The sequence below is a fragment of the Tiliqua scincoides genome, chromosome 8 (assembly GCF_035046505.1).
Source record: "Tiliqua scincoides isolate rTilSci1 chromosome 8, rTilSci1.hap2, whole genome shotgun sequence".
NCBI lineage: Eukaryota > Metazoa > Chordata > Lepidosauria > Squamata > Scincidae > Tiliqua > Tiliqua scincoides.
In genome coordinates, this window is record NC_089828.1 from 46,106,043 (window position 1) to 46,122,166 (window position 16,124).

General features: G+C 48.6%; 1 protein-coding gene across 7 annotated transcripts in view; it reads left to right on the forward strand.

Annotated features, from left to right (window-relative positions):
* The window catches only part of MYO18A (myosin XVIIIA), a 146,460-nt gene that overhangs the window by 110,491 nt on the left and 19,845 nt on the right, over positions 1–16,124 (forward strand). For all 7 annotated transcript variants that reach the window (XM_066636521.1, XM_066636516.1, XM_066636517.1 and 4 more), the window contains 10 exons: positions 197–307; positions 3,437–3,541; positions 3,720–3,866; positions 4,235–4,348; positions 7,245–7,361; positions 8,887–8,970; positions 9,210–9,347; positions 12,600–12,785; positions 14,870–15,009; positions 15,612–15,656. In XM_066636521.1, the coding sequence (XP_066492618.1) occupies positions 197–307; positions 3,437–3,541; positions 3,720–3,866; positions 4,235–4,348; positions 7,245–7,361; positions 8,887–8,970; positions 9,210–9,347; positions 12,600–12,785; positions 14,870–15,009; positions 15,612–15,656 (1,187 nt within the window). The remainder of the gene's footprint in view (positions 1–196; positions 308–3,436; positions 3,542–3,719; positions 3,867–4,234; positions 4,349–7,244; positions 7,362–8,886; positions 8,971–9,209; positions 9,348–12,599; positions 12,786–14,869; positions 15,010–15,611; positions 15,657–16,124) is intronic.

Genomic DNA, 16,124 nt, shown 5'->3' on the forward strand with positions numbered 1-16,124 from the left:
AATCTTATTCAGGGAAGTGGTTTGAGGTGGGTTGGGGAAAGTAAGGTAGGAGCTGGCAGGGCCACCTTTGTCACTTTCCATCAGTCCCTTTGCTCTGCCTGCTACAGCAGCACCTTGCTGGTATATGAGGGAAGGCAAAGATTCAGGTTGCATTTTCTGTCTCACCGATTTATCTCTCCCCCTCTCCCCCGGGCAGGCTAAACTCCGATTGGAGATGGAGATGGAGAGGCTGCGGCAGACACATGCCAAGGAGGTCGAAAGTCGTGATGAAGAGGTGGAAGAAATCAGGCAGTCTTGCCAGAAGAAAGTAAGGAGGGCCCTGTGGTGCAAGGGTGCTTCTGGACAAGAGGGTAGGGGTTGTGGTTCCATGAGCCCATTGAGAGCTGGGGAATTCTGAGCCAGCTAGCTGTGGTTTGCAAGGTATGGAGAGGAGGTAGCTGAAAGCTTGCATGTCCTCCTAATTGGCCTCAGCAGTTGCTGTCAGGAAACCCCATTTGTGTGTCTAGGACTTCACAGAAGGACCTCTTTTTTTCAGTGTTTTTCTGTGAAACTTGCAGAGCTGAGGCATTGGGGGAGCTGCAGGTGACAACCTCTGTCTCCAATTAGCAGGACAGGAAACAAACTGCAGGGCTGCCACCAGCAGGAAGTGTAGAGGGAAACGGATGTTCTTTCCTGTTTCTGCTTGCTGCTTTATTCATGAATGTGTGTTACCCTGCCCTTCCTCTGCCACCACAGTAGTCATAAAAAGATTAAAACCCATTGTAATAATGCTTTGTATTTTATATAGCACTGTGTTCAAAGCATGTGATCTCAGCAACCCCTGCCTCTGCCATGTAAATGTTGGCCCTTATAATTATCCACTGTTGCAGAAGTGGGAGGGCTGAGGTTGAGGCTGCCTCTGTTTGCTAGAGACTTCCCTGATGAGCTAAGGGCAGAGGTGAAATTTCAACTGGGGACTTTCACAGTTCCTGAGACAAGGTGCTCCTTTCCTGCTCTCATGGAAATAAATAAATAATAAGCATGAAATGTCACAGTCAGTTAACAAGTCTGTACTATGTGAAACAGGCAGCTTAGCTAAACGAGGTTTAAAAACAACTCTGAGCTTTGCAGGTGCCCTGAAGCCAACTCAGAATGAGCCTCTCTTGGGGAAGGAGTTCCAGAGCCACTCAGGTGATGGGACCTGCTACTTGCCTCTGCTGGAGCAGGGCCTCCCTCCTTAGCCTGGAGGAAAGGCCTTCTCCGCAGATTACAGCTGTAGTACACCTGAGGCAGCATAGTGTAAATGAAGGCTGCATTCCTGAGGCTGCATTCCTATATGCACTTATGTGAGAGTAAGACCCACTGACTACTATGGAACTTCCTTCTGAGTAAACCTGTATAGCAGTGGTTCCCAAATGTTTTCGACTAGTGGCTCCCTTGACCTACTGGACCAGCAATTTCCAACCTTTTTCATCTCAAGGCCACACAGACAAGGCACTAAAATAGTTAAGGCACACCATCAGTTTTTGGACAATTGACAAGGCACTTCGCAATGACAGCAGGGGCTTGTATTCCCCAGTGGCCCTACTAACAAATGATTATCCCCCCAAACTCCTGCGGCACACCTGCAGACCATCCACGGCACACCAGTGTGCCATGGCACTGTGGTTGAAAACAGCTGTACTGGGCCATTGGTGGCTGCTGCTCCCTATTAGGGCTACAATCCTATACTTGCATAGGGCAGCATATAGGGCAGCATAAAAGGGTAGCAGGTTTTTCGCGAGGATTCTACAGCTCCTCTGACTGGTTACTGTGGCTCCCCAAGGAGCCATAGCTCATAGTTTAGGAACCACAGCTGTATAGCATTGTGCTGTTAGTGGCCTGGGACCCATTTTAACTGGCAGGACTGTGGCCTGTTTCTTTGGGGGCAGAGCCGCTGATTCGGTTCTGGTGTGTTGTCACTGTCCCTCTGGAGTGGAGGAGGAGAATGGCCAGCCTTTGTCGCCTAGCCTGCTTTTGTTTGTATGATTCCTGCGACACCTCACACTTCCCTCAGTGACTCTAAAGGCAAAATGTATTTAATTTTAATTAATTAGTCAGCTGAAATACATGTGATTAACCAACTAAACATCCTCCCGTCAATTGGCAGTCATGGTGCAACACCTCTTTGTTTGTTCAGTCCTTTCTTTTGAAATATTTTTGCTGCTGCCTTTCTTGTCTGCTTCCCACAGGCAGCACTTTTGCTCCCTTTGCCAGAAAGGGTAGTGTGAGCATTTTAAAATAAGATGGTGGGGTTGATTAATAAGTGGGAAGGTTGGTAATTCTTGCAGTCAATGGGAAGGCTTTGGAGAGCTGCAGGGAAGGATGTGGCTAAAGCACCCGGTTGGAGCAGCAGGAGTCTGCTTGATAGGTGGAGCTGAGTTGGAGTTCCCAGCATTTGTTTCCAGTGCCACAGTTTGCCCTGGAACTTTTGAAGTGCTTATAGGGAAGAGAGTGCCTTGGAGCACACGCAGAGTGTGTTTCATCCCTGAAAAATGCCCATGCCGCCCCATCTGGGTGGAGAGGGCTGAGTTCCTAACAGACTTGACTCAGTCCTCCATTCAGAGATTAAGCATTGATGATAGCAGGGAAGGCGAGGCTTACCTAGACCAGGTTTATTTGTCTAGAAGCTATTAGCTGGCTGGTGCTCCTAGGGCTTCTGTCCCTGGTTCCAGCTTGACCCTCCCAGCCCTATCCAGCGTTAATCAGCTACTCTTTCCCAGCGTGGCTTCCGCTTTGCCCACACCAGCCCCATTAGCCAAGTGACACAGCCCTGCCTGGCACGAACCTGCAATTATCTAAATGAACATTTCCTGGGCCAGCTCCTTATGCAGTGATTACAGTCTGCTGCAGGCAGCTTTTAGTCATGAGTTTATTTGCTTGGGAATGTAGGGAGATTGAACAGCCTCCTCTCCAAGGGTCCCATTTTTCCCATGGCCGCTGCCAGAGGCTGCTCACTGGCTGTCCACCCTGAGAATCAGCGCTGCCTTCTTAGCTCTCTTGTCAGAGGCAGCTTGTGCTACTCCATCCTGGCCAGGTCCTGCGCCAAGCGCACATCTGCTCTGGAGTTCTCTGTGGTGTCACCATTCATATGCCTTAATCTCCATCACTTCTACCCAAATAATGTAGACCCTTCCAAGCCAAGTTGCCGAAAGACCCTCAAGAAGTCAGAGATGACCCCACACTACCTGTCCTGTGCAGAATGGTTATAACTTGAGGATACTCTTCACTTTCAAAAGCAAACTGGCCCAACTTAATAAATAAAAGTCTGGAATTAGGGTTTCTAAAATGTTTGCAGACTTGGAATTTGTACCAACATTTCATTTCAACTGTGGAACGTCCACGTCCGGGGAAGTAGCATCCTCCCGTCCCAAGGGTAGTTCTGATCAGAACCTTCTGCTCCCTTTTTGCACCACAGCTGAAACAGATGGAGATGCAGTTGGAGGAAGAGTACGAGGAGAAGCAGAAGGTGCTGCGGGAGAAGAGGGACTTGGAAGGAAAACTGGCTGCGGTCAGTGACCAGGTACAGAAGTGCAGTGGTGTGGGGCAGAAAGATCTCCTCATTGGTGGGTGTCTGGTTATGAGGGGCAGGTTGATTATGTTGCTGCACAGGAGGGAGGGAGGGAGGAGTGTGCAGATAGTGGCTTGTTTCAGATTTCCTGTAACCTCTCACCTTTTCTTACTCCCCCCCCCCAAATCAGGTCAACCAGAGGGACTTTGAGACAGAGAAGCGGCTGCGGAAAGATCTGAAGCGCACAAAGGCCCTCTTGGCTGATGCTCAAGTCATGCTCGACCACCTGAAAAACAATGCACCCAGCAAGCGGGAGATTGCACAGCTTAAAAATCAGGTGCTTTTGTCTGCAAGGCTTCTATGGTGGGAGTGTCTCTGGGGGGAATTAAACTGTTTGTGCTGCATAGTGTTGCCTGTGTCAATCTGAGGAATAATTTGGTGGCAAGAAACTTCCTGGTTGCTTTAGGAGGTCCTGTTGTGGTATAGCACTATGGAGACCTTCCTCAAACCAGCCTCCCCCGTGAGAGAATGCCCAGGCCGGCACATTCTAAGCTCATAGTGGTTGTGTTGTGATGGCCACAAGGATTTTGAGACTGTTTTGCTAAAAGGATATGTGACACGAGATTTGGGAGGGAAGTGGCCTGCGATATCACAGTTAATGACATTTGTCCTCATTGCTGTGGGTCTGGGGGCTTCTCACTGCAGCTGGAGGAGTCAGAGTTTACATGTGCAGCTGCAGTCAAAGCTCGCAAGTCCATGGAAGTGGAGATTGAGGACCTGCACCTGCAGATGGATGATCTTTCCAAAGCCAAGGGAGCGGTAAGCACCTCATCCTTTCTTGCTTTCCCAAGATTGCATCCCCCACAAAAGAGTGGCCGATATCATATGTGTCGTGTAAAGTGGACAGTCTAGGCAAGCCAGGTGACCTTTCCTCCCCATTCTGCCATATTTACCATTTGAGGACATTTTGGATGCTGCTGCCTTTGCTGTGGAGGTGTTTAGGATTTGCATCTTGGAGTGTCTGTCCCTTTTTGAGACATGTAGCAAGAGACTTGGACCAGTCATGAAACTGTCCAGCAAGGTCAGAGCCAGGGTTATCTAGCAGAAGGTCTGGACAAGCAGGGGAGCTGTCTGGCAGAGTGGTTAGCAAGGGAACTTCTCCACAGAATGGTTGCACCACCCATTAGCAGATCGACTAAAGGTTTTTATAAGCTGGCTGCTCTGTCACTTTGTAGATCTCAACTGGGTTCTGATCCCCAAGCAGATGCTTGTGCTTGCTTCATCTTCCCGAGTAGGGAGCTGCCCTGGGAGATGGTGTGGGAAGGGAGTCCAGACAGAAAGTGTTGGTCCTTCTATCTCATTCTTGGGCTAGTTATCGACTGGAGACCTCCCCTTAGGGGTTGTTGTTTGTCTGGGTACTGCAGTACAGGTTTCCTCCTTCACTTTGGGGAGATGTAATCAGAACTGGGGTCTAGGGTTGAATGGGTCCTGACATAGGATCATTAAGAAGAAAATGTATGCACAGTGTTTTGTTTTGTTTTGTTTGCACATTCGTCATCTTGTTAACAAACAGAAAAAGCCAGAAGAGTGAGTATATTTGTGTGGGAGACTGAAAAACTGCTCTGGGGGGTTGGGTGGGGAGCGTGATCCTGGAGACAGCATGGGCACTAGCCAATCAGCTAGCTGCTGCTGCATACTTTGTAGGGCCAGTTTCTGGAACTCAGCCCTACAGAGGAAAATGGTTATTTTCAGGCTTTTATAAAGTGGCTGCTCTAAAACTGTTATCTCTTTCTTCGTCTGAATTCTCCTCAATCCAGTCTGCAAAGTGAGAGGCAAGTTGTAGCGAGAGCCATGTTTCTGCCTCCCACCTGCCTGAGGGTAGAGAGGTGGCATGCAGGAGGGTGTGCTTGCCGTCACTTGCCAGCCAAGCCCAGCCAAGGAATTGCTTGGAAACACTTCTGGGTTTAGGACCTGAAATCTGTTGAAGGACTCAAAACAACCAGGTTTTACTTTGCCTCTTATCTGGTGCCAGGGGTATCTCTTGCTTTGCTGTATAGGGCTGTGGTCTAGAGCAGTGGTTCTCACCCTTTTTAGCTCGGGACCCACTTCTGCGAATGACAATCTGTCTGGGGCCCACCAGAAGTGATGTCAGCAACCTGGAAGTGATGTCATAGCCAGAAATGACATCATCAAACAGGAAGTGACATCACTGGTGTCAGAGCCAGCAGTGATGTCATCAAGCAGGAAGTTCTTGCCTAGAAACTCAAACTGTAAATGTCAAGAGACAGTATTCCAGCTCAGAAGCTTCTTCCAATTCTCCCTGCTACCATTGCTATCAAGCAAAAAATAAAACATCTGGAACAAAATATTTGTGTATTTATTTACTACTGTTTTTATTTCTGTCTTTATTTACAAAATCTCAAGCTACTTCTTGTATTGCGCTTGAAACTAACAAACATTGTTGTGGCTGTTGATATTGTGCTCAGCACTAGGCAGAAACAAGTGTACCCAGTCATGCACCTCAATACAAGAAGTAGCTTGAGCTTTTGTAAATAAAGGAAATATATTAAATAAATAAAAACAGTAGTATCCCCCTCAGAGGGAAGATAAACAGGGACGCTTCCCCTCATCTCTCCCAATCCTAAGCATGTCTACTCAGAATTAACTCCCATTATTGGCAATGGGGCTTACTCCCAGGTAAGAGTAGACAGAATTGGCGCCTAAGAGAGAAGTAAGAAGAGGGGAAGGGTACACATCAGAGAAGCGGCTGGGGGAGCAGCATCTCCCTGGGTGTTCCCCCTCATATGCCAGGCTTGCCCTCCCCCCCCCCCGGCTGCTCTCTTGGCAACCAGGGGATCCCCCTTTACCCCTGCAAAGATATAAAGAGAAGACGTGCTAGCCAGGGCAGGAAAGGATAGCAGCTTCCAGGAGATTTCAGAGAGGGAAAGAGGTTGTGATGCAGAGGACAAGAATGGCAATGGGGTGCTGGCAGCGGTGATGCTGCTTTCAAGGCAGGCTCACAAGAGGGGAGATCACGCGGATCTGCCTCTACTCACCCAAACCCTGTCTTCAGTTCTCCGCCTACACTCTCCAGCCCAGTCCAGCTGCAAGGGGGGGGGCCTGCTCTATCTTGCAACCCCAAGGCAGCCCATCCCGTCAAGGCAGCCAAGCTGACAAAGGTTGGTGGGGAGAAGCCTGGCTGGCTGCAATTGGCCCCCCTGAGGGAAGCCTCCAAGTACAGAAGGAGGTCCAGCTGGAAGGCAGCAGCACGTTTTCTGGGGAAAAGCGGCATGCTGCTTTCTTTGCACATGTGCAAGCCGCTCTTAGTTATGTCTCAATGCCGGGAAGCTTAAAATGGCGATGCCCAGGCTTTGCCCACTTCCAAAATGGCGCTGCCTAGGTCTTTTGCCATCTTCCAAGATGGCTGCCGCCAGCTTCTCGCAACCCACCAGAAATCGGATCGTGATCCCCCAAGTGGGTCCTGACCCACAGTTTGAGAACCACTGGTCTAGAGAGCATAGAAATGTAAAGGGATGCACACTGAGCCAGATCAGGGGTCCGCGTATTTGTGCACTGGTTGCATCATGGTAGGTTCTTCATGGATCTCAGACACAGCGGTTCCCTTGCCTTGCCACACGAGATTCTTTTACCTTGAGCCCTTAGACATGACCCTGTCTTCATGTTTTGGTCTTCTCCATCTTGTCGACCTTCACAGCTGGAGGAACAGCTGAGCCGTTTGCAGCGGGAGAAGAATGAGGTGCAGAGCCGCTTGGAGGAGGATCAAGAGGACATGAATGAACTCATGAAGAAGCACAAGGCGGCGGTGGCCCAGGTGACTGTCTCACTTGCTGCCTCCTATGGCAAGCATCTGCCCTGCTAATTCCACCCTGAATCCCTTTCCTTGCATTATAATCTTTCATCTTGGGGAGCACTAAGAATGCCTCTGGTAAGAACATAAGAAGAGCCCTGCTGGATCAGGCCAGTGGCCCATCTAGTCCAGCTTCCTGCATCTCACAAGTGGCCCACAGGACAACAGGGAGCACACAAGACAACAAGATATCAGCATCCTGTTGCCACTTTCTTGCATCTGGCATTCTGAGGTAGCTTGCTTCTGTACCTATCATAGCTTGGAATCTGTGATGAATTTTTCCTCCAGAAATCTACCCTTTTAAAGGCAACTAGGTCAGACACCATCAGCACATCCTGTGGCAAGGAGTTCTACAGATTCATCATATGCTGGGTTAAAGAAACCTTTCCTTTTGTCCTCTCCTGACACTTATTTTTAGTGGCTGTCCCCTAGTTCTAGTGTTAGGTGAGAAGGAGAAGAAAATATGGTGAGTGCACCATCATGGTAACAGAGTGAGTGCCAGGTACCTGTACCTTATAGAATAACCAAGACTTTGTTCACAAACAAAGTACCTGAAGTAGAAAACCTGTTCTTGGACTATACCAAGCTTTAAGTGATACAGTCTGGGAACAGTGTTACAGTTCCCGTACAGTTCCCATACATTTGCCTGTTTGTATGAATGAAGCTTTTAAGAAAAAACAGTAATGGGGAAGGAGAATCTCTAGGCAAGGCTGGAGATTCTTTAGCCCTGGGGAACTGTCCCCTGGTTCCCCTGTTCAATGTTAATTAGGATTCTCAAGCAAGAGTCAAGTTCAGGGCTCTTTGCTTAGGTGTGTGACCGCTGCCTGAGAGAGATTGATTGGCAGTTTAGGTGGGGAAGGAAGTTGAAGAGCAAAGCTTAGATTAGCCTTGCCCGGCAGGCATGGCTGAAAGTATTACTTTATTTCTTTCCCAGGAGTGGGGAAGAGAATTCAGCCCCCGCCCCCCAAAGAAGAGAGCCTTCAAGGCTTTGGGCACTCCCACCTTGCAACTGAGAGGGAAGCATGGCTGCAGAATGCAATCTGTCATCAGCTCGAACCTCAGTGGGGAATGTGCAACCCTTGGGGCTAGGTCTGCTGGGAGCCCCCATGGCAGGATCTCATGGGGAACTGTAATGGGACGTTAGGGAACAGAAGGGAAGTGTTTCTCTTGCTAACTGGGCAGAAAGGCTCTTCTTTCATTTAGCGGGGGGTGGGGGTGGCGTGGAGCAACGGTCCCTTTTCATCCCAGCATGGCATCTTTTCTAGTGGCTGTTGCTGGTGTCTCTTCTGCATCACAGATTGTGATCCATTTGGGGACAGGGAGCCATTTATTGATTTATTTTACTAAATAAATTGCTCTGTGGAGTACATCTTGTTGAAAAGCAGTATATAAATATTCTTAATAAGTGTCTATCCCTCAAGGCATCTGATTTGGTTAGTCCAGTATGGTGTTCTGGATCTAACAGACTATGAATCATGTGCTCTTCCAGGCCTCCCGGGACCTGGCGCAGATCAACGACCTCCAGTCGCAGCTGGAAGATGCCAATAAGGAGAAGCAGGAGATACAGGAGAAGGTATTCCCATCATGAGAGATGGAGTCAACCCAACTTGGTTGCTCTTCAGCCCTTATGGGGCTTGGGTTCTCCAAACCCCTTTTACCACTTCCCCCTAATGGCAGCCCATTCATTCATTCATTCATTCATTCATAGAATTTATGTTCTGCCTTTCTATCCAATGAAGGGCACTCAAGGCAGCTCACAATTAAAACCATATTAAAAACCATTTATTCTGCTTCTCTATGTTCTGCTACTAGCTGCAAGGCCTGCAAAGTCAGCTGGAGTTCCTTGAGCAGTCCATGGTGGACAAATCTTTGGTCAGCAGGCAAGAAGCCAAGATCCGTGAGCTGGAGACACGGCTGGAGTTTGAGAGGACGCAAGTGAAACGCCTTGAGGTAAGGGATCTTGAGCCAGGAAGTCTTGCCTTTGCTGGGAAGTCTTTGGAGGCAAGCATCTCCTGGGCTTCCCACTTCTGGGCTGGAAAACCCCAGTTCCTGGTTGCCTAGCTTTCCCAAAATGTAAGACTGCCCCCGAGAAGCTAAGTCCTTAGGGCTGTGCAGGCCAGGCTCCTGAAGATGTGATGCTGGGCTCCTAGAGATTGGCAGTGATGTCTGGCTGATTCCCTCCTGCTTTGGCTGTGTGGCTCAGTCAGTAAGTTATGTCTGGCATGTATATTGTGCGTGTATTTAAAAAAACAAAAAATCACTCGCTTTCCCCTCTCACTAGGGAGGCGCTCAAGGTGGCTTACAAATAAGGTACATTAAAACTGAGATACATTACAGTGTGTTAACGCTCTGAGCTTTTCTTTGAAAGATGGAAAAATGCTTCATGTCTGCAGAGGAAAAATTTAAACAGCAGCAAAGGATTTCTGGGGGGAAGGAGTGAGTTGGCAGAAGCTCCAGTAGTCAAAAGATGAGCCTTTGGTTCCCTTTGCCTAGCTCCACTTTCCTTCTCCCCCCCTCCCAGCTGCTACTCTTTGCAGACCCCTGTTAGCCATCAAAAGACAGTGTCTAAGGCTACATTTTGGATTGGGAACCAAGTTTGCCATCTTGAAAATGGGAGCCTGCTTTTTCCCATGTTGTTTGCTCTTGAGTATATACATGTGTACCTTTCACAGTCACCGTAATATGTGTTTGTGGTGTTCTTTGAAATCTGTAGAAACTGCTACTGTGTCTTTTCCTCTCCAGACTTTGGTAAACTAAAAACAGTTTTGTGGACCTGTCCCTCCCTTATTGGCTTAGCTGCTGTGGTGTCACAGGATGTTTGTGTCCTAACTTCTGAGGGCGAGAGAGCCAGTTCACAATTTTGACAATTGGTGTAGCTACTATATGATAGCTGCATGTCAGAATGATGGTGGGAAAACCTGGCATTGGCCCAAAGATCAAGAGGGGCTGTGTTCCCTTTGATGGGAAGGAGGTGCTAGTGAAAAATCAAAGAATCTGTGAGCTGCGGCAGGCAGCAAGACCAAGGTCAGGAAGGGGTATGTGTTGATGTGTGAATTGAAAATAACTCGCTCCCTGCCAGCCCCCCTTCATTGACCCAACCCAGCCAGGAAACCACCTGGTTCTGCCCCATATGTTTTTAGCCCCCTCACAATTGCCGCTTTGGAGAGACCAGCCTTTCTCCACTGCACCTGTTCAATGCCCTACTTTATATTCTACTGTTGCAGTTCCTTTTCCACCAAGGGAACCCAGAAGCTTTAGAGCTCCCTCTTAATATTTCCGTACCATTATTCGCTCCCCCCTTCCTCCCTCTCCACCCCCACCCCACCAGCACCATAAATATGCAGGGGACGGCTCTCAGCTGCTGTGAAAGGATGGAATCTATTTTTCTCCCTATATTACATGCTGTAATTACTTCACACAAAGTTAAATCTATTTTTCCAATTCACCAAAGCCCCCCTGATTATTCTGCCCACGCCTAGGGAGAAAAGTTCCCCTCTCTCTCTCTCTCTCTCTCGAAAGCGCAACTCTGCAGCCGCCCTCTCTGCTTCCCTCCCCCCTCACACCAGGTCCCCCCACCTCATGTAAATTCATAGTGCCGGGTTCGTTTGTTCCATTAGTGCTTGGCGGGGAGCGATTGGGCAATGCTCGTTCCTGAGCCCCGGCCTTGGTAATTGCTGCTGTCTGCTGCCATTATGTGCAGCAGATGAATATTGATGCACCAACCCTCGTGCTGCTGCCTTCTCCTCTTCACCTGCTGCAGCCAGGGATTGGGGGAGGGGGTGCCTGGGAGCCCAATCCTATCCCACTTTCCAGCACTGGTGCAGCTGCAATGCAGGCTTGAGGTAAGGAAACAAATGTTTCCATACCTTGAAGGGGCCTCTGTGACTGCCCCAGCACCACAGGATGCAGCACACGCCCCATTGGCACGGCTGCACTGGCACTGGAAAATTGGATAGGATTGGGCCCTTAGCCCTCTGTCAAGGACGATGCGGCTGGGCAGTTGCCCAAGTAAAGACTTGCTCAGAGGCCGGCTGATGATGGATCGGTGCCGAAATCTTGATGCTGCTTTGGCATTGGGGGTCTGGCCAACTTGCAGGCCATACCCTTGGAGTGAAGGGTGCACCCCAGAATCCTTTGCAGTGGGATGTAGGAGGCTCTGGGGATGTACCTCATTTCTGGTGAGATCTGAAACTGTCTGCAGTTGGAGTATACTGGAGTATACTCCAGATTTCTCTGCAATCCTTGTTGTCCCTTAAAGATGGCTCCATCTTTCCCATGTAGTTTAGCTACCCTTGCCCACTGGTAGGCAGTTGGTGTGTATCTGGGCTGGACCATGGGTCTGGTGCCTTACGCGGTGTGCCAAATGCTACTGCTCCTCCTCTGGCAGTATGCCGACCACCACTTGTGTTGCTGCTATTATTCCTTGTACTTCCTGAAGGAAGAGAGCAGAGAAGGAAGTGTGGAGGAGAGCCCCAAATGAGCTAGCTTCAAACTGAAGACCACTGTGTCCCAAAAAAGCCCTTCCCCCCTTGAGCAGTGCTTACTGTTCTGCTGCTTTTCTGTCAAGCTGATCTGTGCACAGGAACATTCTGGGCAGTCGTGTTTATTGTCCAGCATCGCAGCAGAATGCCTGGACAGACACAACCACCCAGAGCATTCCCGTGTACAGATCAGCTTGAAAGATAAGCAGTGATGTGACAGAACAGTAAGTGCTGTTTACCGGGGGAGGACTTTTTCCAGACCCCAGATGGGCCATGGGTTTGGAGACCCCTGCTCTAGCCCACTTCTCCCCTCCACATGACTTCTCTTGTTCCTCTTTTTCTTTTCAAATCCAGGGAGCAGGAGGCAGGCATGACTGCCTCATGGGTAGGTCGGCTCTGGGGTGTACAGTGGAGTTCTGCCATCTTTTGTTTGCTCTTTTCAGTGCACGATCCTATAGGGGAGAGAACTGCCTTTGGCAAGGTTTGCAAGTCTTGTCTTGCCCAAAAGTAAGTTTTGTAATACAGTTTGACTGACAAAGGGTGGCTTTCCTCTGTATCTTTCTGGAACTTCACCCACGCTTCCAAACACTGAGGCAGAAGGCACACTGTGTTGGGGACAGCCGTAGGACGAGAACCCCTGCATGTGGAACCAGTTGTTGGTGATTCTCCACTCAACATCATTGCTCTGTCTCACCTCCCTGTTCACTTTCCCCTTTCACAGAGCCTGGCCACCCGACTGAAGGAGAACATGGAGAAGCTGACGGAAGAGCGAGATCAGCGCACAGCGGCTGAGAACCGGGAAAAGGAGCAGAACAAGCGCCTTCAGCGCCAGCTACGAGATACCAAGGAGGAGATGGCCGAGCTGGCCAAGAAGGAGGCTGAGGCCAGCCGCAAGAAGCATGAACTGGTAAGGAGAGAAGTGGGCAGGAATTTGAACCTTCAGTCCAAAATTCACCTGCCTGCTAGAACAGAGGTGCTTCTTGGGCAGCTCCTGATGACAGGTGCCTCCTCTTCTCTGCCCATCAAGCTGCCTCCTCTCTGAGTTCCTTTTCTTGGCCTACCATTAAACCTTTTCTTGATCTGCCGTGGCCTTTTAAATGTCACTCGTCACCATCTCATCCTTTCCTACCCATTTGTCTTGCTCCTGCTTGGATTCCTCCCCTGTTCTGGAGGCAGACCAAGACAAGATTCTTTGACGTCTTTGTACAGATCTTTGTCTGCAGTTGGTACTGCTTTAAACAAGAGAGGGTTGAACTGGAAAAATGTCACTCTTGCTATTTAAGAACTTTTAAAAATTCCTATGAAGGAATTTTATCCTTTGCAGCTCAGCAGGTTTGTCATAAATGTTGTCTTTTGGCAAAATTTGATGGCCACTCTGGCTATATGTGAATTCTTCCACCCCCTACCCCAAAAAATGTTGTTGAGCTTGCCAAAATACCTACAGATGCCAAGCAATGCCTTTTAGATTAGGAAACATAGGCTCTCTGTAAAGGTACTAGAAATCGGGAGTTTTCTCCTTCTGCAAGGTGAGCTTGGCTTCTACTTCTTTCTGTCCACCTACCTCCAATGACCAGCTAGTTAAGTCATTGATTCAGGGTCCAATCCTATCCAGTTTTCCAGGACCAGTGCAGCCTTGCCGGTGGGGTGTGCACTACATCCTTTGGTGGGGAGGCAGACAAGGTTAGGGTACATTTGTTCCCTTATCTCCTGGCTGTATTGCAGCTGCACCAGTGCTGGAAAGTTGGATAGGATTGGGCCCAGAGTCAGTTGTCAGTTATGTTTCTTTCCTCCAAATCGTCCCCCCCACCCAGGCTGAAGCCCCACTTCAGGCTTTTTTAAAACATCAAGCAAAGGTACAAGGTGCACATCACAGAGTTCATTCATCACCTTATTTTTTTATAAACCCACCAAGTTATTTACATAAACTGTCCCAGGGGTTGTGTTTGTGATGTCACAGCCCACACGTCTGTCAGCACCTTGTATATTAGGCTTTTACTGCAAGCGCAAAGTAGTGGTTTTTCCTGCACTCAATCCTGGAAGGAAAAACAACCTGTTTTGGACAGATGCAGGTATGCTTCCAGAGCTATCACTTCACCCTTCTGTCTGTCAAACATGCAAGCTTCTAGATAAAAATGGAACGACGGCTAGCACAGGTTTCCAAAGAAAAATATCACTCAGCCCAACCTGGTTTTTCTCCTTTAATGCCAAAAGTGGTTTAGTAGTTGAGGGGGAATATAGTAAGTATATTCTGTGTGTCAACAGTATATGAAATATTTAACCTGGAAGAAAGAACCATATGTAGGCTATGCAGTGAGGAAAGCCACAAGAGGGAAGTAAGAAGATGATAAACTGGGCAAAAGGCCTCCATTCAGTATGGATCTGTCCTGGGTCTTGTGTTTTTCGGGGTGGATGTTTAGATAGTTTGCTTGCCAAATGGTGATACTAAATAGAGAGAGAGAGAGAGAGAGAGAGAGAGAGAGAGAGAGAGATTGTGAATCCTTTAAAAGCAGTTTTTTGAAGCATTCTGCCTTCAAGGAAACCATTTTAGTATTAAAAGTTTATTTATTTACCACATTTCTATCCTGCCTTTCTCCCACTAAAGGAGATATCAGCCCTGGAACTCTTGTGACCCTTAGAAGGTTCTGGGCCATCATGTGGGACCTTTGCTATTTGCTCTGTGCAAAGGGAGAGCTGCACACTGCAGGGTGTGTTAAGTACTGGCAGGCAATACTGTATTTTAGGGAACACTTGTCTGTCATTGTTTTCTTCAGTGAGGAATCCCTGATAAACTTTCAGGGATCTTCCCCTCTTTCCTACATTCACAGATCACTAGAACATAGTTTGAAAGCTGCTGCTTTGAAATATTGGTTACAGACACATGCTGCTGCTTAAACTGGAGGGCTGGGCTGCCAGCACCAAGGTGGAGCGGATGACATGCATGGGAATAGCTTAACAAGGGTAGCAATTGGACTTGTCTTCCTCCTCCTCTAGGAGATGGACCTAGAGAGCTTAGAAGCTGCTAACCAGAGCTTGCAGTCTGACCTCAAGCTGGCCTTTAAGCGGATCGGGGACCTGCAGGCTGCCATTGAGGATGAAATGGAGAGCGATGACAACGAGGACCTCATCAACAGGTGGGTGGAAGCTCAGGTGGAGGGGTGGGATTGCCTCCAAACCCTGGGAAACAAGGGGACGGTTATGCCCTGCTGAATAAGATATCTCGTGAGACATCATTGCCCTTCCCTCTCCTTGCTTAAGAACGTAACAGTTGCTTTGCTGGGCTCAGACCAAAAGTTCCACCTAGTCCAGGATCCTGTTTCCAAATGGTGGCCAACCAGATACCTACAGGAATCTCACAAGCAGGGTAATGAAGATGGTGGACATCCCATGTTGTTTGTCCTCAGGTAGACTGCCTCTCAACCCAGCCATTGAGAAAGCATCATCCATAGTTTAATTCCTTTTTAGAGCCCTCTCAGCTAGTGGCCATCGCCACTTTTTAGTTCCCCTTGTGCCAGCGTCTCCCCCTTTCACCCTCAGTCCTTGCTGCCAAGCCATTCCCATCAGGAGAATGTACCCAAAGTTGTTGTAGAGAGTTTCCTGGACATTTACCCTTTCTTTCTACTCCACCTCTAATTTGTGTTGCCCTTCCTGTCCACCACAGTGGATTTTTTTTTTTTGGCTTTTCTATGTGTTTATTTTGCTTGTTTTCCCCCTTCCCTTGTCCCTATTTTCCCAGTTTGCAGGACATGGTGACAAAGTACCAGAAGCGCAGGAATAAGCTGTGAGGATGAGTTGCTGTCCCTGGTTTCCAGTAACCTCTTGTTAGCCCTAACCTCAAGCATGTCATGGAGGGGAGGTGGGGCCATAGTGCCCCCATTCCTTGACTGTAATTGCATGCCCCTCATGCACGTGCATTTGAACTTGCATTCTAATCTACTTTTAACCCTCTGTTGCTGTGTCCCAGCACAACCCTTGGGATATGGAACTAATTGTGGCATAAGAGGGGAGATACGTGTGCACAAGAAATCAGTGTTGAGCTTTGTTTGGTGCCTGATGTTGGAAGGGGGAAAAATGGAGTATTGATGAGTGAAATAATGAATCCCACAAAGATTTTGACCCTCAGTATGATAAGCAGGCCCGAACCTTTGGAGGGAGATTTGTGGCCCGCATTCATTTTTGCCATGTTTATGTAATGGTATATCTGAAGCCTTCACCTAGGTCAAGGTGGAGCAGCTCCTGAACTGAGCAC